Here is a 24575-nt window from a genome sequence, read left to right on the forward strand (position 1 = left end):
CTGGCAACCAATGGGCATCAAATGTGATTATTAAACACAAAATACCATATATTTGCGACCCTTATGAGTATGGGCTGATTATTAAGCTAAAAGAGATTCTTCTGAAAGATGGCCCCTTTGAGGCTATGTGTTCCCCAAAGCCAGCTTTTTGGTTTAACTTAGAAAATGTCTAAATCCTCACTGGTTGTAGAGAGGGGAACAAACCCATTGGCTTGTGGAATCTTCAGTTGCAGGAGTCCAAAGTTCATCTCCTCCAATTTCCCAACAAGCAGGAATATCCACCCCCAACTGCCAGTACCCCTGACCAAGATTATCCGGTTTCCCCGACTTGGCCATGTTTTTCTTGCTTAAGTGTGTGGATTGATCATTCACTGTCCTCCAGTGGCACTTAGTAGACTGCAAAGGCCGCGTTTTAGAATGTGTACATGTGGTGCCTATTCTTAGGAATTTGATAGTACTAACTTCTCTTACTGGTTTAAAGATTCACTCTTTCATTCATTTAACAGAAATGTACTGAGAGCATGCTGTGTGCCAGACATGGAGATGAGTAAAACGTGGATGACTAGAGAACACATATGTATCAGTTTACTTTGGTTGCATAACATAGCTGAATCAGTAGAATCGGTTTGACTCACCCCTAGCTGTTGGTTGGAGAGACAGGGCAAAATCTCAAGTCACTGTTCTTGGACTTATTCCCATGGTGGAGTGGCTGGTGTGTTATGATAGGAGACAGAATTCCCTAGTTTCCCAATACCTAAATTCCTCCAATATCAATACCTAAATTGTTGACCAATTAGGGGTATCTGGAAGGTACCATCTCCTTTCTCTCCTCCTCTCCTCCCACAAGCCGAGCTTGCCTATCAAGCTTTTGTGCAATTCCCTAGAAAACCAAAAACTTTTACTGTAAGGGAGGATGACATTTTGAAACTTAGCTATGCTTTATAACTTAGGTAGACACATTTATTCATTTATTTATTTATTTATTTATTTATTTATTTATTTATTTTGAGATAGGGTGTCACTTTGTCATCCTAGCTGGAGTGCAGTGGTACTATCATAGCTCACTTTGATCTCGAACTTCTGAGCTCAACCAATCCTCCCACCTCAGCCTCCCAAGGAGTTTTAAAAAAATGTTTCGGGAGCAGTTTTTGATAATAGAAGCTGAGACACTGGCCATATGTGTTAGGGTATATGTGGGTAGGGGAGGGAAACCCTACCAAGCAGGTAGCAAAGGAATAAAAATGGATGGATGGATGGGGGAGAGTAATAACCACCTCACAGTATTGTTGAGAGAAGTAAATGACATGATTGTTAAAAGGGCTTAATGTAGCAAGAAAGTACCTACAGTTACTGTTTTCCTGGCCTGAAAGAATGAATGTACTTTCACAACCCTTAGTTCTTCATCTATCCAGGCTTAACTAGGCTAGAAGAGGAAAGCTTTGTGCCCATGTGTCTGGTTTTGCCTCCTCCACACCAAACCCCTAGCTTATCCCCACTGGAAATAACTATGTAAGGGACTGAATATTTCATTCATATATGAAATCCTTGCCAGAAGAAGAAATTGCATAATAGCTGTCAATCATAATAGACTTATTAGCATTTGCCAATTTGGCCAAAATGTAGGCAATTTTATGGCCATCATGCAGTCTGCCTTGCACACTGTGTGTTTATAGAAAATGACTATAAAATCCACTCCTTATTTTTTAATGCAGTGACAAATCTGAAATGAATTGAAATTGTGTGAAGCTAGAAATGTTCCTGATGGTCAGGTAATGGCCAAATGGAATCTGATAATTTCTTATTGAGGCAGCTGTTGGAATACACTCATTAATACTACTACCATTTTATAGTAACTAAACTTTTACAGCACTTTCCTCGATCTCTTTTGAGAAGGTAACTTGAAACACATTTGGGAAGTAGGGAAGGCAGGTAAAATCATCCATATTTCATAGATGAAGAAACTGAGATATTCCTTGCTTCATATTCCTTGGGCAATGAGATGGGGAATGAGCAGCCCTTAAAAGGGGTTTACCCAGCATCACATGGTGAGAGAGCTGGGCAAGTGGAATGAGACTCCCCAGCCTCTCAGCAGGTTAGTCCTGCTGCAAAAAGATGGCACGAGAGAGGGGACAAGGGCTTTGGAATGAGAGATGGACTTGAATCTAGGTTGCTCCTTTACTAGCTGAGTGCTTGGGTGCAAGTCCCCAAACTCCCTGGGACTCTGTCTTATAAAAAGGCTGCAGGGATTACTGAGGCATTCATACTGATGGGAAGGTTGTCATGAAGCCTAATGTGAGATAATAGAAGCATCTGGCACATCATCTCCTGCCGCCCTCTACTGCACAATAAGAGGTTTGAGGAGATCATGATTCAGCCTAATTACTCAGCTTGTCATTATCATGCCCTATGCTCAGTGAGAGGCTGCTGTGTACCAGCACTGTGCTAAAGGGCTTCACAGAAATTATTTCTTGCAATCCTCATAGCAATGCTTATAAGATAATTATTATCCACATTGGATTGATGAGAAAACTGTGATATGGAGAAATGAAACAGTTTGCCCAAAGCATATTCTTACAAAAAGGCTGAGCCCAGATTCAGGGCTCCACTGCCTCCCTATTTATGGAGTCGCAGTGCTGAAAGGAACTTTAAAAATTACCTGGACCACAGGCACTCAGCTGCCATACCTTCTAATCAAGACCTTCTTTGCAAGAAATGTTTTGCTAACAAATTAAAATACTGAGGTTTGTGAAACATTTGCTTTTTGTTATAAATCACAGTGGATTCGAGGTTATTCTTATGATAATTATCGTTGTTTTCTTATGACTCTTATTTGTTTTGCACTTTGAAATGTATTCTTGATGGGAGAGAGAGGGGTAGAGTATACTTAATGGGCTGGACTTGATGAATGGGGGTTGCCCTGTCTAAATACATTCCATTGTCTTGTTGACCTGGTAGAAACAGGGTTATGGTCATTGACTTCCTAGAATAGGCCAATACCTGCTAAAAGCTGCAGAAAGGAAATGAAGAATTTGAAACAGGTAAGCCCTGACAGAATTGAGCCATGAAGGGTTAAGCCCTTGACTTTGTTCTTTGAGCTAAGAGCAACTGAAAGCATCATATGCTCCATTTGACTTACTACTTTGATAAGGTTTAATTAGTATGTCCTTCTGCAAGAATAGGTGAGAGACTCAGTCCCAGAGCCCAGCTGATACAGATTGAAAAGGGTCCCTCCATCCTTCAGTGGGCCAATGGCACATGCTTTTGTGGAATATTAGCACCATTAGCAGTGAAAGGTGCTGCTTAGGAATAAAAAGTGGCAATTTCCAAGTGGTATTTCTCAATAATGAGAGAGCTTGCTGGATGTGATTATTTTCCACTTGAGAGGGAAAATGGGATCTCAATGAAGGCATGGGGCTGTCTAGTATGCCCAGAGATATAGAAGGGGACAATTGTCCTTACAATTTGATAATGATAGAGCCCTTATATGCATGCATTTCACTGATAATTTACACATTTCAGTTCTTTGAGAACTGATGAAAATGGAATCCACAGCACATTGCACATTCAAGAGTGACAGTTAAGCACTTAACAGTGAGGCAAAATTCTGAAGAGATAATAGAATTTTCAAATACATGTTCATCAGCCTACTGAAAAGCCAATGGTATTCCAAAATTCCTAGGCCAAGCCTTACAAACATATGGGGTTTGTCTATACAGGCTAAGCAGAATGAAAGTTGAACAACTACCCAGGTGTTTGATTCTGGGAGAGTTTGTTTGGATCATTTAAACCAACACTTCCCCTCTTCCTGTCCCTCCCCCATATCCCTCATTTCCACCCCCCACCCCTCCACTCCCAGTTTTTCCCTAGGATATTTTTGTATCTGCAAAATAGTTATCTATGTACAACTATATCAAACTTTCATTTCACTTTGACTGTGTAGACACAGACCTTGGCTTCATATAGACAGATAAAATATACATAAATGTCCTAAGTGTATTGGATAGGCGAAGTACATGGATCCAAAGTTGGACTTCCTCCACCATGCAGCTCCAGCCAGAGGCAATGTAAACAGAGTGTTACTAATTTTCAAGTGAATTAATTTGGACACATTAAATCGCAAATCCTGGCCTTGCTTTCAGGGGTCTAAATTATTTGGATGATTGTCTCGAGCTGACTATAGACATATTCAGGTACACAGGCATAGTCCATATATTTTTAGGCTATATAGATGATCCAAATAATTCCAAGCTCAACTAAACGTTTTATTTTTTACTCATATCCATTCTTGAATTCTTGGAATACCTACCTCTTTATTTGGTTTCTGCATCAGTTGGGAGTATCTCTGAGCAGGAGTGCCTATTCAGAACTGAGCTTGGGAGAGAATACAGGGAGACAGGATGGGGAGATGGGGATGCAGATGGATTACAAAAGAAAGAAAATAGCTCCTGCTTTCAGGGAGATTACACTTTCATCTTATACTCAGCTGTTGCCTTATTACTATACAGTAGGATGAAAAGAATAGTCAAATGGGATGGCAATGGATTCAATGACAAATATTTACCTACTTGTAAATAAGTTTAATTTTTCAGTTTTTCAATGACATTCAGTAGAGATAGTTATATTGGCTATATAACACAAGTAAAGTGGTGTTTGAAAAGTTCCTCCATTCATATTTGATTTCCTTTAGAAAGCGAATTCCAAGGTATGCATTTTATCCACGACCACATACAATGATTCAATGAACTAGATAATGTTAAATCTCTCAGGTAACTGTTAAATTTTGAGGTAGGATTAAAAAATACTTCAGGGGTTCTACTCTGACCACGTTCTTTTCTGATCTATTGCCCTTGGCTTTTGGGGTCATGGGAAGAAAGAGAGGGAGAAAATGTCGAGGGAGAAGGATAAGCGGATGAGAGGAGCACCCCTTAGAAGTTTGAGCCCATTGGGTTGGGACTTTTCCTCCCCCAGTCACTGAAGCTGTAGTAAGAGCAAATCAATGTCACATTTACAGTTATCTCTTGGTTAGCCATACTAATTGAGCTAAGCAAAAATGGAAACATGCCAAAAGGATTTTTATTTGAAGTGCATTATGCGAATTTTTTTTTCTACAGCAGACACAGGGTCCTAATAATACTTAACCCAGGCTATTACTAAATTAGTTTGTATTACTTGAATCTACAGGTAATACAACGAATTGTAGTATAGGCAAGTGGCTGAGGCATAAATTGACAGACTGGGAAAGAATTTCCTCTGATTTAACTTTTGCCACAGACAGATCATATGTGGACAAACAGGAATTAATTGGGCTTAATTCACAGGAAGGGTCAAATGCTGAATTTCTAAGCATTTCTCCAAAGACTATGAATGTTACTGTTCCGCCTCCACAGAAAAAAAAATTAAAGTATTTTAATTCACACTAGCAGTTGTGTTTGGCCCCAGGTACCCCGACATTGGGCTGGTCTTTCTAATCAACTTGAGTGTTTCTGCCCCAGACATAAAAATCACCTTGGGTTGAGGCAGTAGAGCTTTAGTGGGGAACCAGACATACATTTTGTTAATGAAGGCCTATCCTTCTCAAAGCACATTTGGTGGAATCGGGCCTTTACGGATAGTTTCTTCACTGACTATTTCTCCCTCAAACTCTTGGCCTTTGCTTTTTCTCTTGTAGTCTGGTTCTCTGGTATGAACAGGAGCAGATGACCAATAGCACTCAGCTTGGTGACAACCCATATGAAATATGCCTATAAAATGCAGTGGGCCACTGAGTGTTCACTGTGAGGATGACAGTATTGGCAAGGATGGATGATTTGTATGTGAACTACTGATGAGAAATGCTCCAGAGTGGGTACTGACCAGCCTTCTCTAGTGTTCCAGACACCTGTCTGAGTTTCTGGGGGTAAAGATCATTTCCAGCATGTTTTTAGTCTCATCTGGGTGCGAGGACAAGTCGTGTATCTTCTGTATTCTCTCAACACACTGTCCTTGCAATGTCTTCACATGGAATCGTCTCAGAAGTGTAACGAGGATGGCTTTCATCATCACCATGGCGATGTACTTTCCTGCACAGCCACGGGGCCCAAAGCCAAATGGTTGAAAGTACCTATAAGGAACCTGTGAAAATGATCAGACAGCCAGAATATTAAAGGCTAGAGTCACTCAGTCTCTGTTTGATTCATTCTGAAAACATGGGTCAGTCAGAACACTGTGTCGTGGTTATCAGCCACAATGCCCTCCAGCCCCTCAGATGAACAACTGGAACTCAAGCCCTTTCTCTGTCCTGTTTGATTCACCCCTTGTGATCCAACCCAACCTCAGAGAGTCCCCAGTTTTGCCTTTCATGTGCTGGGGTAAAGTAATGCAAACCATCTTATTACAGCAAGTGTTAGTATAATCAGGTAACTCTGTGGAATAGCCACAGATTTACTACTGTTTTATAAGTCACTAAGGCAAAGATTATCTTTTGTGATACCATATAAGAGACAAAGGCAAGCAAAGATGTAGATTCCTGGCCTATTCAGTGCCAAGCATCTAACTAACTTTAGTTATGCAGAAAATTAATGAGGACCACATCTGTCTTGTCCACATCTGGACTTAGTGCCTGGCATATAGTAGATGTTCAACAAATTTTTGTTGATCAGTTTACTGATTTACATGGCATTATCTGGATTGCCCATGTAGAAACAAGATGAATTGGAGTACTTAATTAATTTTAGCATCATGTTTCTACACCATATGCAAATTGAAAAAAGGGCACTTAGGGAACTGCTTATGTAATTCAGACTGAAAAACATATTGCCTAAAATTTGACCTAATGAAGGTGGAATCTCTAGTACACATCAATTATAAAAAAAAGAAAAACTGTCTCTCTTCTAATTAGTAAGTCCTATTTAGAATGGGACCTACTGCTCATGGGGCCATTTGATGAGCCAAAGGCACTTTGCAAAAACTAAATCTTCTGGTCTCATTTGATTTTCATCTGAAGCAGTAGTGGACTTTCCTTTGCTCAGATGGTGCTATAGCTGAATCTGATGACATGCTGACAAAGTTTAAATGGAAAAGTAGGTTGGTTGGGTTAAACAAAAATCACCTCATTTTAGCCAAATTAAGGGCCCAGCTTTTTCACATTTTGACCTATTTTGTGGCCACCATGTAGATACTTCTTAGAGCTGGAGACCCAGCATCCTTGAAGGCTTGAGGATGAATACGGGAGCCCTGCTCCAAGCTAGGGTACATGTGTGCTCCTGGTGAGGTGGCAGAGGGAATGAGTAAGAAAAATGAAACGTTTATGGTGCAAACACAAAGAACCAGAGAGGATTTAACAGTTGACATTTTCAAGAATGGCATGCTCAACTTTAAGGAAGGGCTCTTACATTCTTTGCAAAATTTTCAAGAGTAAATTCATTGGGTTTGGGGAAAAACTCGAGTCTGTGCATCCTTCCAATATTCAGGATAATGTTCGTCCCCTTTTTCACTGGGTAGCCATCAATTACATCATCTTCTAAGGCTTTGCGCATGACCAAGTCCACGACAGGCTGGTACCGCATGCTCTCATAAATGAAGTTTTCCATCACTTTTAATTTTTGCATATCATCAATCTTTACGTCTCTCTCACCTGTGGAAACAGATAACAGGGACAAATAAGGTAATGTTAGTTTCCATCTGTGATTGGCATCAAAGCTCCTGTTTTTTCCACAGAACAGTTTGCTCTTGGTTGAAAAAAACTGTGGCTCTAATTCTAATGCACTCCAGCAACCAGGGCCAAATATGTTACGCTCAGTCCACAAAGTGTTTTATAAAAATTCAGATATGAAGCCAATTACCTTAAAAACTGGAGGATTTTATAGAAAAGCCTGAATATCCAGAAAACTTGGTGATGCTGAACTTACATTCCCACATAGCAATAATGGGCTGACACTGAGTGGCCAATTACCCTTTTAGAGGGGGCATACGTCACACAGTTCCATCTAGACCGTGCCCAATCTGCTTCAAACATTCATCTTATCTGCCTGCTTTCTGAAATCTTTGAGTTTTTGTTCCCTGCTCTAAATTGTAGGGGACATTCATTTCCTCTCTTCACTTGTGAGCAAACTGGCACCACAACCATCCCAGAGATGATGCACAGGCTGCTGCAGAGTCAAAGTGAGATGGCAGATTTGATTCATTTCAACGAAATTTTCTCCTCTGGTTACCTGTGCAGTCATCTGCCCTTACATATCACTGATAGTCCCTCGGCATTTCATCAAGAAAGACCTGCAGTAGAGTGACAAGGACGTTCTCCCCACCACGACAAAATAGGTGCCTCAGATCAGCCCCGGGTGAGCTGGGGATTGATGGACACCCTCACTGTCTCAGATTGGCCTGACACTGGTCAAAGAGGCTCAGATTATTCCCAGACATGGTAAAGCTTCAGAGATGCCACTTTTGCAGAATAAAAAATAGCCCAGGGTCCTGAGGCAGCCCTGTCTCATATACAACCAAGCTACTGAGGAAAGGTCTAGTTTGGTCAGAGTCCTCTCATGGCCCTTCCCCTTACATACTGCCCTTGGCACACTCAAGGGTCTAATGGGGCCTGTATAGCTGGGGTTGGGAAGTAGAAAGGAAGATGATGGAGATGGTGACCAAAGGTGCTCACTAGGAAGTAGTTATCCAGTCTGTGTGTGGCACACAGGAGGGAACATGGACAATTGCAAATGGCTCTGCTGCTTTTCCATCTTTGCAGAGGCCTTTTGAAGTGTCAGGGAACATCAACATGTACACACACATTTCACCTCTCAAATAAATTGTATTCAATATGTATTAAAGGCTTATGGTTTCCTTGAACGCCCTCCTTTGGTCTCTCTTTACTGTATTGAGCTTGTTTTCTTTTTCCCACCAGACCGTGAGCCCCGCGAGCACAGGGATGGTGCTGGTTTGTTCAAGGCTGTAGCCCTGCACCTGGCACAGAACCTGAGAACCTGAGAGGAGGCAGTCAAGAAAACATTCTGGAATTTGGAGTCTAGATGTTATTCCGGCTCCTTGCTATCTACCTTGCCAGGAAACTTCCCACCTGTGTGAGGCATCTGCAGATCCCTTCTCTCCCATATTTAACCCTTCAGTGAAATTTCTCCTTATGTTTAACTATTTCAAGCAGCACTCCCATGGTTTGAAAAAGATGATGCCCTTCTACAGCCAAATAACTTGTTTTGCAGGGTCTGTGTAAAGTCAAGAGAGGGAAGTCTACATTCTCTGATATCTCTTCACATTTGTAAGAAATGTGTTCCTAAAAGATTACTCTTGTGAAGGAAGTGTCAACTGAGGAATTATGCTTTCTCCCAGAAAGAAAATTTGATTTCTTTCAAAGTTGGCATGGTTGTTGCTGTGGAAGAGTGGAGCAGGATGAAACTGAAGCGGAGACAGAGCAATGAAGCAGTAGAGTTGGGGAAGACCTGAGTGTGGACCTGGAAGCTCCGCTGCAGAGGAGCAGAGGGCAGGGGAGAGGAAGGGGCTGGCATCACTGGATTGGAGTGGAGAGGGATATGTATCACTCCCCTGTCTTTGCTGTCATCTTCTCCTCTTCCTTCTGCCACAAACTGGAAGTTCATTTGTGAATGGGTCGCTTGAAGCCCAGAAACACTGCTGTAAATGAGAGACGATCATTTCCCTGGGAGATTCCACAAAAGTCTTTTGTAACTGACAAGGGAGACAGAACACTGTATGTGATCCCATATTTTTGTAAAATGGACAAATCCAACCATAAATATGTGTTTGTGGGCAAACAGAAAAAGATTTTAGCAAATGCACAGCAAACTATTCACAATGGTTGCCACTGGAGAGTGGGGATGAGGCTGGAGAGGAGAGTGGAAAAGATTGGGGGATGTCACTTACTGCTTTACACATCACTGTGATTTAAATTCCTCCCAATGAGCATGTATTACTTTTATGATTAAGACAACAGAAATAACCATCTTTTCAGTCTATCTAGTATAATCAAATGTGACAGAATGTCTTGCTTTATTGTTTGGAGTGAATTATAAAAAATTTTATGTTTGATATCAGATTTTTAGGACATAAGAAATGGACATTCAGAAGAAATTGTTTTTAAGCTGTGTTATTTATTTGATAAATTCTTACCAACAACAGTCTGGATTTCCTTCATTATTGCCTCTTCAACATTAGGGTGCTTTGCAATGAGAAATAACATGAAGAACAAAGAGACAGACATGGTGTCAGGAGCTGCGATCAGCATTTCCAATATGCACTGGTTCACATTCTCTCTCGTCAGGTCACCTCGTTTCTGAACAATTGGAAGACACGAAAAATTTGGAAAGTGAATCAAAGTTTCAAAAAATGAGGGGAGGTGATACTCAAGGATCAACAACTTCAACAAAATGAAATAATAGAAACCACATGTCTCTGTGACTGACTGTGGACATTTTACATGACAATCTTTAGCTGAAAGATGAACAATTAGGCCGGTTGTCTATGTATGTAGTGTCTTTGGCCTCCCCCAACTTGTTTTCATATTTTATATTGTTACACAGAAGAGTCACAATCTTAGCAGTCAGTCTTACTAGAATGTTCCAATCTTAAAGGCCTTACTGAAATACCTAATGTGTTGGCTATTTGGATTGGGATTATAGAACTGCTAGAGAAAGTATTTAAAAGCAGAAATACACATCAGTTACAAAAGGGGATCTTTACACACCTCTACACAGTCATAACATATGTGGCATGGGAGTTATGGTTAGTTCAGGTCAGTACCTCGGCTAAAATCAACTCAGTGGCAAAGTCCATGCATTCTTCCAGTTTCTCTTCCGTGGAAATCCTGCGTCTTTTTTCTGCTATCAGAACTTCTATGGCATCTTTCAAATCCTTGCTGGGAAAAAAGTCAAAATATAGTCTATTTGTACTCAGTTTAGACATCTAGTGAAACAGATTTATTTGCCACGTATTTAGGTAAAATGATCTGCTTTAATTGAAACCCTTGGTGCTTATGAGTCAGTGAATTACTGTTTTATTTCTTCATAAATACTCTTAAATTACATAGACCTTATACTTCATGTTAAGGTGCCAGAGTTAGCTAAGATTTCTGGATTCTGGTAGCAAAATCAAGGCTGTGACTTCTAGTTAAGGGTTAAAAATTGATAGCAAAAGGCTAAATCTAGCAATATTTTCCAATTTCTGATTTGGCAGGCACAATGTTTAAATTAAAACAAAAACAAAAAAAACCTGTGAGTGCTGTCAGGTGCTCTTCAGTTTGCCACAGGCACCTCCATTTCCTTGTCTTATGTTTCCACAGCCTGCTTTTTCTTTTTCTTTTTCTTTTAATTGAGACAAAGTCTCAGTCTGTAGCCCAGGCTGGAGTGCAGTGGCATGATCTCAGCTCACTGCAACCTCCACCTCCTGGGTTCAAGCCATTCTCCTGCCTCAGCCTCCTGAGTAGTTGGGATTACAGGCACCCGCCACCATGCCCGGTTAATTTTTTGTATTATTAGTAAAGACAGGGTTTCACCACGTTGGTCAGGTTGGTCTCAAACTCCTGACCTCAGGTGATCCGCCCACCCCGGCCTCCCAAAATGCCAGGATTACAGGCATGAGCCACTGCACCCGGCCCCCATAGCCTGCTTTTCTTTGCCTAGTCCTGAAGACTGTTGAGTTTGAGATTCCTGTTATAAACAGTAAACTCCAGTGACTAGGTATCATTCTTGATGTTTATTCTCATGCCTTGTTAGTTTCTCCCACATTGTAAACACTAATATGTGTTGAATGAATAAACAGTTGCATAAATATGTATAGGTATTTTGGCAGTGTGGTTGAAAGAACACTTGGACGGGGTGGGGTCAGGTCCTAGTTCAGGTTGTTCTCTTTCTATGTAAGATACTTTGAGTCTCTGGGCCCTCCATCCTTTTAAAGTGAAGGGATCACACTAGATGAAAAATAAAGTCACCTTGAATCTAAATTCAATTTTTCCTATCTCTGTCCTTAAGTGTATGTGTTCTTTGTAAGTGTATTGTTCCCTTATCCCAGGGAACAATGTTCTGTATTACGTTAAATGTACAATAAATCCATCTTTCAAATTCTAATTTACATGTTCACTGATACACTTAAATACCCTACTGATCCATGCATTCATCAAATGTTTGCTGAGCAACTCCTACATACAATTAACAGATATTCACTCAGTTGGGCTGTGGTGCCCTCTTCCTAGTAGGCCGAGAATGCTCATAGCATTCCCATCTGAGCACTAGCCCCAAATGGTCTGGGAGGTGTTGGAGTGCCCCTAGCCTGTAAATTCATAGAGAGTTCCTTGACGGAACTGCAGAAACCTAAGAGAAACCTTTACACAGACTTGTACAATAAATTTCTATAGGTCCAATGGCCAAGACCAAGGCTAAACTAATGACTAAGAACTATGTAATGAACTCTTCAGACCACTACCACTGCCACCAACTCTGATCACAGGGAAGAGATGAATCTTTTATCTATTTGTTTTCAAGTCACAATAAGCTCTGGTGGGAATGAAATGTATAAAGAACCAAGTGTCTAAAACATTCACCTAGTACTCATCAACCATGAGAGAATAAACAAAACAACATCAAGTTGGCTTCTTCTCTAGAAACTAATATTATTGAATTTTAAAATCCACAAGTAGAATAAAGTCAGGTCTTCAGACAAGCTTGGGGACGTTTAGAGATGGAGAACTTGAGATGGTTAGGAACATCTGAGGAAGATATGAACACAGGAAAGGGAGAAACTAACATATTTAGTACCCTCTATGTGCCATGCTCTATGCTAATTTCCTTACTTATATGATGTCATTAACCTATGCCCCTACTCTAGAAGATAGGTTATATCTTACTTTAAATAACTTCCCAAGGCCATTAGAAACAGGACACAAAGCATAGGCTTCTAGATTCCATAGGCTTTCCACTGGTGGTTAGAGGTAGCAGTGTTTAGTGACTGGCTACTTGTACTCTACAAACCCATTGATTAGCCTATAGGCCACTGGGCATTTGTCCGGTTTTCTGATGGACAATTCTAAGATCAAAACAAAGCCATTTAATGACAATTTCAGGACCCCCAACACACAAGATACATAATTTTAAAAACCCACACACATTTTATTGAAGTTAGTTATACTCATTAAGAAAAAATTGTATTGAGACTAATGTCAGTTCTTACAAGTTAAATTATGTTAAATTCTTTCAAAAACAACACAACTATAAATTGATTCTGTGGTTCCAGATTTTCAGTTGTGCAAAGATAATTTTGACAGATATTAATGACAGGATCAGTCAACCCTTCTCTTCAACTCAAAACACACCAGTGTCCTAGTTCCCGAGTTGAAGCTCCGAGACCACACACTCAGACCCCTTGCCGAGAAGCCGCCCAGCCAAAGGCTTCATTTACTCTCTGGTCTGGCCAAATGCAGCCAGATTGCTGTAAAAAGTGTTTCATCAGCAACCTAATCAACAGCTCCCTGTGGGCTCTAGAGAGCAGAAAAGTTACCGGAGAGGCCAACAAAAACAGCAAAGACACAAGGGGAAAAAACCAATCCAATTGTACTCATAAATCTTCCAAAGTTGTATTACTTACACAGACTTCTCATACTTTTTATATAGCCAAGAAATCTTAAAGAAGATGTCTGGTTTGATGAGGAGAGCTTGCCATGCATCAAAATAACCTTGGATTTTAACCACGATAGCACTTTCTGTAGAAAAAAAAAAAAACGCACAAGGAAGAGCAGTTGAGCAAAATGTGAGCCTAAGAAGGGTGCTCTGGGCAGAAAACATTCCCTGTAGATTCTCCTAACAGTCCGGGGTTCTAAGCTAAGTGAGGTTCCATCTTCAGTAGGAGTCTTAGCCATGTGAATACCACTAGAGAAATCAAGCACTGATTTGTTCTCCTTGCCATCCAAATTGGACTAGTTAACCAATGAGTTGCTAGTTTTCAAGTTTTCAACCTGGAATTTCACATATTCTCCTTGGGCTGAGCTTCCAACTTGCTCCTGTTTCTCTGGACAAATGGAACTAGTAATTACGGCTGTTATGGCCTTCACTCTGGTACCTGGGAGTGCAAAAAGTGGAGCCTGTTAGATGGCTAACAAGCACATTTTAACTTCATTTGGTGTTGGGTAAGCAGAGCCATGAAGTGGACAGTTTATATGGATTATACACTTAATAGCTTCTAATCATGTTCTCATGGTGCTTTGTTCATTTTTCCCCCATAGCACTCATCACGTAGCTTTCATAGTTATTTATATTCAGTCCAGAGTGTAGAATTCATCTTGTTTTCTTCAATGCCTTGTCCTAAGCCTCACACACAATCAGCTCTTAACAAATGTTCTTTAATTAAATTGAATACTAGAGGAAATAAAACCCTTACTTTTTCAAATTATACCAGATAATATACAAAAGGGAAGAGAATAGACATTTATTTCCAACTGCTAAATACCAGTCACCATGCTAGGCGCTTTGTGAAAGAGATTTTTAATTTCATCTTCATATTCTTGCCATGGGCTTTGTGATATCATCCTTTTGCAGTTGAAGAAACTGCAATTCATAGAAATTCGGAAGCTTGCCTAAAACCATACAGCCAGTGTGGCAATAGGGAGTGCCCACACCCACTGTTGCCCTCCTTCACTTCCTGTCCTCTTACCCTGCTTCATTTTTCCTTCAAGGCACTTACTATTGCTAATATTTTATTAGATATTTATTTCTTTTCCTGTCCATATCACCCACTGGAATGTAAGTCCCTTGAAGGCAAGAACTTTATCCGTCTGGGTCACTGTTATGTCCCCAGAACCTAAAACAGTGCCTGGCATAAAATAGGCAATCAATAAATGTTTGATGAATGAATGTTTGAATCAATGAACACTGGTGTTAAGTTAATTCAGGAAAAGTCACACTGAGTTGTACATACTTAATGCCAATAGCAGAATGGAATTAATCCAAATGATTAATTTTCTATTGATACATAATAGATATACATATTTAGGGGTACATGTAATATTTTGATAGATTTGTATAATGTGTAATAACCAAATCAGGGTAATGAGGATATTTATCACTTTAAACATTTATCTTTTCTTTATGCTGAGAACATTCAAATTATTCTCTACTAGCTACTTGGTTGTACATAGATTATTATTTATTTTCTTCACTACACTGATTTATTGAACACTAGGTCTTGTTTCTTCTATCTACCTGTATTTTTGTACCCATTAATCAACTTCTCTTCATCTCTTCTCTCCCCACTACCCCACTATGCTTCCCTTCCTCTGGTAACCACCAAACTACTCAAATGATTTACGCTTTTTGGTGTGGTGGTAGAGTTGCATGTACATTTTTTTTTTTTATCAGTAGAGTGATTTGGGGGATTTATAGGTTTTTAGGGTATATTCACTACTAGGGTTACAAAATGTATGAGGTCACGATATGAATAATGGATTTAAGAATCTTGTTTAATAATAAATTCTGTTCCTCTTGAGATAATATAAGGCCAATGCTTATGGATAAGAAGTAATAAAAAACAAATTCTATTATTCAAGGGCATAATAAGCATTATGTCAACTGTATAAATATTTAGTGGTAAGTAATGTTCTAAAAGACATCTGAATGGGCTTGTGAATTTTTCTTTGTGTACATGTATTAGTACCTTATGCACAGACTACTAAAATGGAGACCAAAACATTCTTTAAGAGTAATATATAATTTAAATGACTTTAAGAAGAAAACGAAAAAGGTATATCAGAAAGAATACCAATTTTTTAATTCCTATACTTTCCAGGTTAGTGTGTGGATAAAGGTTGCAATGGCAATAAAAAATGTAACCCATAGAAAACAATGTAAAACAATTAGGTACAAGTCCAGTGAATTCCATTCCTGTCAGGTGTTTGATCATTAGGTTAAAAAGTTATCAAAAAGTCAAGGACTTTTGCACAATGGCACAAATTTTCAAGAACTAGCCGAAATATTGGCAGTTGTACTCAAGTTGCAAATTGGTTTAATCCTGCCAAAATAAAACCAAGTTCTATGAGTTTGACGTGAGCATGCACATGTTTTCATATTCATTTCTGTATCATAGTGAGGAAACTAGCCTTTTGAGTGAGACATCTTGTTAAGACTATAAACAATAAATGGCAAACATGTATATATAGCAATTTTTAATACTGTTTGGCACACATTAGATACTACGTTAATGGCAGCTAATATCGTCATTTCCATCAGCATCAGTATCATCAGCAATATTGACATTTTTATCATATAGGCATGATATTTTCATGTTTAGTAGCTTTGAGGGAGGAGTGTGTGTATATACGTGTGTGTATATATGTATGTATATATCATGCCCAAAAGAACAGTTGGAAATGATTAAATATATAAAGTTGATGGGTGGTAGGATATGCTAATAACCAAATGAACTAATCACAGTTGTTAAATTTCAACTGTGGGTAGAATTCTATTTCCTAGAGTAATGAGGAAAGATACAAAAGAAATAGATGCTGGCCCCTACTTTATGGAAATTTATATTTTATAAGTGAATAAAGCAGAAACACTAGGGAAAAAAACGAGGAGTATTTAGAAATGTTTCAACAAGAGCAATGTAGAAAACGGCATGTGATTCCTTTGGTCTGCTAACCCTCCTAGCTCCTTGTTCAATAAAGGACAGATGGTCAAGATGCGAGAGTGAAAATGTCAGTACCGTCCAAAGGGATCCTCAAGAAGAGCATGTTAGAGGTGTCCAGCATGACACGCCGCAGGAGGGTCAACACGTCCACGTAGCCTGATTCATTGGTCACTTCCTCCAACCTGTCCAGATGTGTTTTGAGGGATTCAGCACAGACTGTGACCATGCGAACAAGGCCGGGGCCCGACAGAGCTGCAGCGTACACATCAGAGAATCAGCCATCATGAACTCCAGGGCACACACAAAATCGGGCCATTCTGGCTTTTTATGTTGGAGCTTAATTGTCCACAATTTTTTATTTAATAATTGGGTGGAAATTTTCATCATCTTATGCTTTTCTGTGATTTTCCATAAGCACGTACTATCCTATAGTTAAGAATGAATGAATGGAAGGAAGATAGGGACAAATATTATTTTAAACAAACTGTTAAAAATTCAACTTTTTTCATGCTCTAGCCAGCCATTTATGAGACTGCAAAGGAAACATTTAGTACTTGTGGTCATAACTCACAAATCAGTGATTTTTTCATATTTATTGTATACATTTCCCTCCAAAGCTGATTTGGATTTGCCTAGGATCATATTTATTTTGTGTTTCAACAGGTGGCAGGATATTACTGGAAAACTGGTCAAATTGGATCCTATTTGATCTAAGGTGCTTCCTGTTAAAGTGTAAAAGGCTAGTTGTAAACATCCCCCAAAGTGCCCTTCTCTTAATTTTGATTTCTCTTCAAACTACTTCCAGGTTTATTTTACTCAACCAACTGCATGACAGCTAAGCAATTCCTTGCTTGCTTACCAGTCTTCCCTCACTGAACTGAGAGCTCTTTAAGGACAGTGACAGTCGCTCATTAGCATTGCCCTTCAAGCTGATGGTCCATGGGGGCCTTCATACATAATTTTTCAACAGAGAAAAGAATGAATGAATGAAAACAGAGTAAACTGGCTCTGATCTCACTCTTGCTCTGTTCCTGACTATCTGAGCAGTCCTGATGGTGGGTGGCCTACACAGGAGGGTTTAACCCTTAAAGTGCCCCTTTCTCTCTTTGTGTTAAGTTTCTTTAAGCTTCTTTTAGGAGTAATCTTTCTTTTTAAATCTTTTATTATTCATGTTTGTTGTTAACGTCAGAGTCTTTGAAATGAGATAAAAAATACTGGGAAACTTTGTAGATGTAACTCCAGAAGAAGATTATCCTCTGTCTCTCTCTCTCTCTTAAACACACACACACACACACACACACACACACACACACACACACACACACACACACACACTGGGTTAAGCTGCAGAACCCCCATGCCTGAAGGTATGCTTTGCAAACAAGAAAGGAGGCCTGAGGACTGGTCCTAGACTTTTGAGATTTCCATACATCTTGGAAGGAAGGTTGAGGTAGGAGCAGGCTTTCTGACCATAGGAAGGACTTGGCAGATGTGAAAGACCAGGATGTTGTTCTCTGGGTGACTGCCACTTCAGCAAGCAGGACAAATGACTCAAGTGGAAGGGTTGGCTTAGAATGTCACTGGTGGTTTTCTTCCAGGCTCATGCATGATTTATTTGCCTCTGTGTTTAAAGAGCTTGAAGCCACATGCCAAACTTATGGGCAAAAATGTAATAACATTGCTTATAGGCAGTGGTATGATGTAGATATGATTTAATTTTTAAAATGTGCCAAAACGTATTGAATCTGTCCAGTCAAAAGAAAATTGGGCAAGCAAACAGCAAATACCATCAATATGGACACATTTCTCGGCAGTTTTGGGAAACATATGCTATTTCTTCACCCCTCGCTCCCACCCTTCCCCACCTCCCAAGATGGGCCATTGCCTAAGTTGCACTTAACTATTTCTCTACAGACTCACCTAGTAAGTCAATACTTTCATTAACGTTACTGAAACCTGTGCCAAACTTTCTGCTATATCAGGAAAACCAACAGGGAGTCTAACTCTAAAAGGAAATTCACTGAAAAATGCTTAGGACTCTCATTGATTATAGAAATGTCAGACACCACAGTGAACTTTCCAATAAGCAATTAGCCTCCTATTTCTTGGGATTATGAATTTGGGTCCAATTGTGTAGCACTTTTTTGTAGAAACCCTGATCTTCCCTATAGAAGGCTATCTAAAAAAAAGTCACAAAGATGTTTGGCTTAATTTCCAAGTACTATAGGGTCTACTACCGTAGGGTCTATCCTTTTGACTATCTTGAACCCACAGCCTCCCCTCCACCTTTCCTGCATCACTGCAGTAGCTCCTAAATGTTCTCACTGCTCACGGTCCTGCTTCCTTCCAATTAGTCATTCTCTCTGCTACCAGAGGGATTTTTATAAAATACAAATATGTTCATATCATTCTGCTTAAAATCTTTAGTGATTCTCCATAGTTTTTGAGATAAGCTCAATTCCTTGCCTTAACCGAGAGATTTTTGGTGATATGGCCCTGCCCTCCCCTTGGCCACGTCCCTGAATGTATCTGCACCAGGCACAAGGACTTACTGACAGGGCCCTGGATGCGTCATGTCTAACTATTCATCTGTGCCTTTGGCTATCCTGTTCTTTACTCCTAGAATGTTTGTCTTTTGTTTTCTTAATTAGCTTCTACCTTACTCATTATGAGCATCCAGTCCTCTGAAAAGTCTCCCCTGCCCCTCAGTGTGCTTCAGATGGCCTGTTCATCTGTACTTGGCATCACTCCATGCAACCGCCAGCATTACTATCACCTAGGGTAGTGTTTGGTGATGTGCTGGGCTGCCCCTTCCTAATTCAAACCCCCCTCCCCCATTATAAGTTCCTCGAGGGCAGGAACCACATCTGGTTTGTCATTGTATCTTGGTACCTAGTTCAGTGATGACAACGGTGGTTTGTCAAACAAATGGATGAACTTAGAGATTCTTTTAATTAGCTCTTGCATGTCAGGGTAGAGGATATTGGTATGTGAAAGTTAACTACTCCTAAATACTAGTTCACATATTCCTAATATGCCTGAGCCAAATGAAAAAGTCAAACGTGGGATCTTACAGCATTATTTCATTTGCTCTTCACAATAGCCCTAGAGTGCAAGTTTTATAACATTTATCACCTTTTGTGAATAGGGAAACTGAAGCTCAGAAAGGTGAAGCGACTTGCCTAAGGTCAGATAGGTAGCAAGTGGCAGTGCTGGGACTCAAACTCACAACCTGTAATACCAAGTCCTATACTTTTTCCATTAATTCGTTCCATAGTTTTATAAGGTATAAGGAGATTTATCTCCCCCAACATGAGTGATAGGCAGAATAATAGCACCCTAAATTTGTCTGGGTCATAATCCCCAGAACCAACTAATACGTTACTTTACATGAAAAATAGCAGATATAACTAAGGTTAAGGACTTTGAAATGGGGTGGGACAAACCTCATCATGAGTTCTTAAAAGCAAAGATTACAGGCTCATGCCTGTAATCCCAACACTTCGGGAGGCTGAGGCGGGTGGATCACAAGGTCAGGAGATCGAGACCATCCTGCCTAACACGGTGAAACTCCATCTCTACTAAAAATACAAAAAATTAGCCGGGCGTGGTGGGGGGTGCCTGTAGTCCTAGCTACTTGTGAGGCTGAGGCAGGAGAATGGTGTGAACCCAGGAGGCGGAGCTTGCAGTGAGCCGAGATGGCGCCACTGCACTCTGGTCTGGGCGACAGAGCAAGACTCTGTCTCAGAAGAAGAAAAAAAAAAGGCAAAGGACCTTTCTAAGCCAAGGTCAAAGCCAGAGAGAGATGGGATGACAGAAGGTGGGCCAGAGATGTAACGTGCAAAGGACTCAATCCACTGTTGCTGGCTTTGAAGCTGGAGGAAAGGGCCACAAGCCAAGGAATGTGGCTGGCCTCTAGAGCTGGAAAAGACAAAGAGAGTCTTTCCTAGAGCCCCCAGAAAGGCACATAGCCTTGCCTATGCCTTGATTTTCAGCTCACTGAGATCCATGTCAGACTTCTGACCTACAGAACTGTGAGATAAATGTGTTCTTGTAAGCTACTTATTTTGTGGCAATTTGTTACAGCAGCAATAGGAAAGTGATACACTGGGGTCTACAGCAAGAGTTGTGCTGAGTCCTGGTGAGGGGCAGCTCTGAAGGCTGGACTCAACACCCAGTGGGCACAGGTACTGGCATAGCTCTCCCCATCTTAGCAGGCACACGGAAGGTGGTGACCTGGGTTCACAGCACGGGCTGCTGGAGGGAAGGCTGTGAATAGACAGGGCCGGACCTAAAATCATCTAGCCCCAGATTCCACCACTAAGAAGGTTTCTAGGGCACGATTATTTTTCTTGATGCTTGATAGTAATGTCCAGGCTTAGTCATGTGTATTCCCCAGTAGTTTCATTTCCAGCATGATGAGGTAAAGGGAGAAAAATCACTGGATAAGGAGGCTTGCAACCGAGTCTCAGCTCATTCATTACTCCCTGTTTTGCCTGGGTGAAAATCATAACTTCATTGGGACTTTATTTCCTCAACTGTTAAAATCAGAGGTTAGATGACAGATATGGTCCCTCTCAGTTCTAAAATTCTCTAATTTCATTCACAAATTGCTTCCTGCTGAATCATCTGGGCTGTCAGTCAAGCACTCAGCAAACACATTGTGTGGCCATGTTTAAATCAAACATATGGGTGACATGCTAAATTCTTAACTGAAATGATTCTAAATATATATCTTCATCTCTTCTTTATACCTATAAAATTGCTTTGCATATCAATAAGAAGAAAAGAATGTGTGGTGATTAAGAAATATAGGCTTCGGGGATATATTCCAGGCTATCATTTACTAATGTTTGGACCTTGGGCAAGTTACTTAACCTCTTTATGCCTTCATTTTCTGTCAGTTGTAGGTGATAACAACATTTACCACATGGGGCTGCCATTCAAGTGTTTAGAACAATGGCTACTACAGAGTAAAGGTATAATGAATGTTAGCTCTTCCTCCTTTATTGCAGTATAATTCAAAATATGATTTCAGACTGGGCATGATGGCTCATGCCTGTAATCCCAGCACTTTGGGAGGCCGAGGAGGGTGAATCGTTTGACTCCGTGAGTTCGAGCCCAGCCTGGTCTCAAATGTGGCAAAACCCTATTTCTACAAAAAATACAAAAATTAGCCAGGCATGGTGGTGCAGACCTGTAGTTCCAGCTACTTGCGAGGCTGAGGTGGGAGGATCACCTGTGCCCGGGAGGCGGAGGTTACAGTAAGCCAAGGTCGTGCCGCTTCACTCCAGCCTGGGTGATAAGAGTCAGACTCTGACTCCATAAATAAATAAATAAGTAAATAAAATATTTAACAAATGTGATTTCAAAAAAGGCATATTCATAGACAAAAACGAAGATTGTAGCTAAGTACCTGCTTACCTTTCATAAAGAAGGGTCGAGTTGTTTTCCAGAGATCTGGATTGTTGTTAAATATGATGCCTTTCTCATGCATACCGATGCACTGCAGCCCAAGTTTGCTGCCGAACCGAGAGCTGTAATGATTGTGCTTCATTATGTGGAACATACTTGAGGACCTGAAAAGAAAGGAAACCTTGGTATCAATTTTTAAGGGTCAGCAGAACTCATGGTGGTACATTTTGACTAGGAGGTGGCTCTCTTAGCAAATGCATATCGTTCCAAATGCAGTGTGCATGATTTCTAGTATTCAGATTGAATAAGCACTTCTGTTAGCATGAGGACATCCTTCTCCAGTTGAATCATTTCTACCTACTGATTCCCTGTTTAAACATCACCAAAGATAGAAAACACACACACATACCCACATACCATTCCTTATTTCTCTTTCTTCTCTAACTTCCCCAAAATACTACCCACTACTGGAGTCAGAGCTTCAAGGCTGTTAAGAAGCTGAACCCTCCATACCACCAGAGCCAGAAGAACCTCCAGCCTCCCAGGTCTTACCCAGCCTCACTCCACAAAGTGCCACCCACTGCAAGAGTGAGTCACAGAATCGGAAGTTTGTGGAATTACCAAAGTCTTGTTTTCCTATTTTGGAACCAGCAGTTTTGCCCAGTACCACCCAACTCTAGTCTCTGATCAGGCCTGCCCTCTCCAATGGAGTATCAGTCAGGGCTTGAAAAACATCTCCTTGGACACTTCTTCTAGCCCTGAGCTTGGCCAGGGGCTGGCTGGGCTGGCATGCAAAGTTCACTGTGGTAGTAAAGGAAGCTATTTTGGGGCTCTGCATTCCATCATGACTCATCAAAGTCTCCAGGGTCACAGAGTTCTCCCATGACATAGGATGTGATGAGTCATGAGATAGTACAATTTGCATGATGCTCAATTATGCAAATTCAAGATGCGTAAGATGTCATTGGTATTATCTTGATTTCAGATGTTGTTGTTACTTTCTTGGTGAACTTAATATTTATACAAAATTTCATGTATTAATTTCAACTTTGGTCCTCCCTCCCCTCTGGTCTCCCAAAATTTCGTTTCACAATGCAAATTCTCCTACTATGGAGGTTTTCAGAACACATAACCCTCAAAGATTAGAAGTGGTTACTATAATATCTGCAACTGGTTCTCAGACAGGTTGGAGAGACTCTTATTCCTCCATCTCCTAGTTGACACTTGGCTCCTAAAAGGATACCTTTGCCTTAGTGAGGTTGTTCAGTGTACCTGCTGAAATACCTTCCCAGAGGACTCTAGGCCTAAAAAGCGCTGCTCTGGTTCAACGGATTAGGTTGTGGGCTAAGTATTAATCCAGCTCTCACATCTGTGATATGTTCCATAGTCCTATTTAAGCTTTAAAAGTAAGCCTCTGAAATAATGGTAGTGTCAAGAAATTAGAACAGGATTATTATTATATAAGATACAAAAATTAGCTGGGCGTGGTAGTGTGTGCCTGTAGTCCCAACTACTTGGGGGGCTGAGGCAGTAGGAGAGCTTGAGTCCTGGAGGTTGAAGCTGTCCAACCTGGGTGACAGACCAAGATCCTATCTCAAAAAAAAAAAAAAAAAAAGCAGAGCTATTGTATAAATAACTTATTTACTTGATATCTATTTCAGGAAAAATCCCCTATTTTCAAATAAAAACACCATTAAATATTCTTTTGATCTGATTCTGGATAATATTCATCAAATAATCCTAAGTTTTGGATATGTTTGCCTCTCCCTAGCAAAAAATTAAAAATAAAAACAATAAAAACAAAAAAAATAAAAATACAGATGCTTCCATTTGTATTCTAGAGAATTAATTTGTCTGACACTTCAAATTTTGTCATATATATAAAAATTATGCTATAGGAAGGCATGAAATTCTTACTAATTAAAATATTTGAAAACTCTAGCTTTACTTACCTTCCCCTCCATCATTCCATAATTAAAGCAGAAATTAAGTAATTTATACATTCTTTGTTCACAAACTCGTATCTAAAAATTTTAAGCACTTAACGGACAAACACTATTTTTCTGCTCTGACCCTAGGGCTTTTGCATACTGCATTAATTATATTGGCCTGTCCATTTCATTTAAGAACTTGCTAACCAGTTTTCAAAAGAGAGTAAGAAACTCCAAACATAAAACAAACCCAACTAAATATTTGCTAGTTATTAGTAACAAAGAGTCAACCTTTAAAATTCATGTGTCCTTTAGGGGGCACCAACATCTCAGCTATTTTGAATCCAAAGCTCAGGCTTGTCAGGGACAAAGCTAATCAGGCAGAAGTGATAAAGCAAGGGATGTGTGACTGGCCACAGATGAGCAATTTAAAACAAGGTCACTTACTAAAAGTAGGCTGGATTGATCTAGCCAGAGTAAATCAGAGAAGTGAAGAACAGAAGGTCAGTGACGAACTAAGGACCCCAGCCCAGAGCTCCTCCTGGCAGTCAAGACAGGCCTGGCTCTGGCTTGTGGGCCAGCCTGCAACACTGCCATAGGCAAGCGTTATACTCATTAGTT

General features: G+C 40.2%; 1 protein-coding gene across 1 annotated transcript in view; it reads right to left on the reverse strand.

Annotated features, from left to right (window-relative positions):
• Positions 1 to 4556: 4556 nt before the first annotated feature.
• Positions 4557 to 24575, reverse strand: part of CYP19A1 (cytochrome P450 family 19 subfamily A member 1) — a 33086-nt gene continuing 13067 nt past the window's right edge. Inside the window, exons 3-9 of the mRNA XM_015452459.4 lie at positions 22033 to 22187; positions 16684 to 16860; positions 13576 to 13690; positions 10741 to 10855; positions 10111 to 10273; positions 7371 to 7612; positions 4557 to 6111 (exon numbers count right to left, since the gene is read on the reverse strand). Coding sequence (XP_015307945.3) covers positions 5863 to 6111; positions 7371 to 7612; positions 10111 to 10273; positions 10741 to 10855; positions 13576 to 13690; positions 16684 to 16860; positions 22033 to 22187 — 1216 coding nt within the window. The 3' untranslated portion in view covers positions 4557 to 5862. The remainder of the gene's footprint in view (positions 6112 to 7370; positions 7613 to 10110; positions 10274 to 10740; positions 10856 to 13575; positions 13691 to 16683; positions 16861 to 22032; positions 22188 to 24575) is intronic.

This window comes from Macaca fascicularis, chromosome 7, assembly GCF_037993035.2.
Source record: "Macaca fascicularis isolate 582-1 chromosome 7, T2T-MFA8v1.1".
NCBI classification, from domain to species: Eukaryota; Metazoa; Chordata; class Mammalia; order Primates; family Cercopithecidae; genus Macaca; species Macaca fascicularis.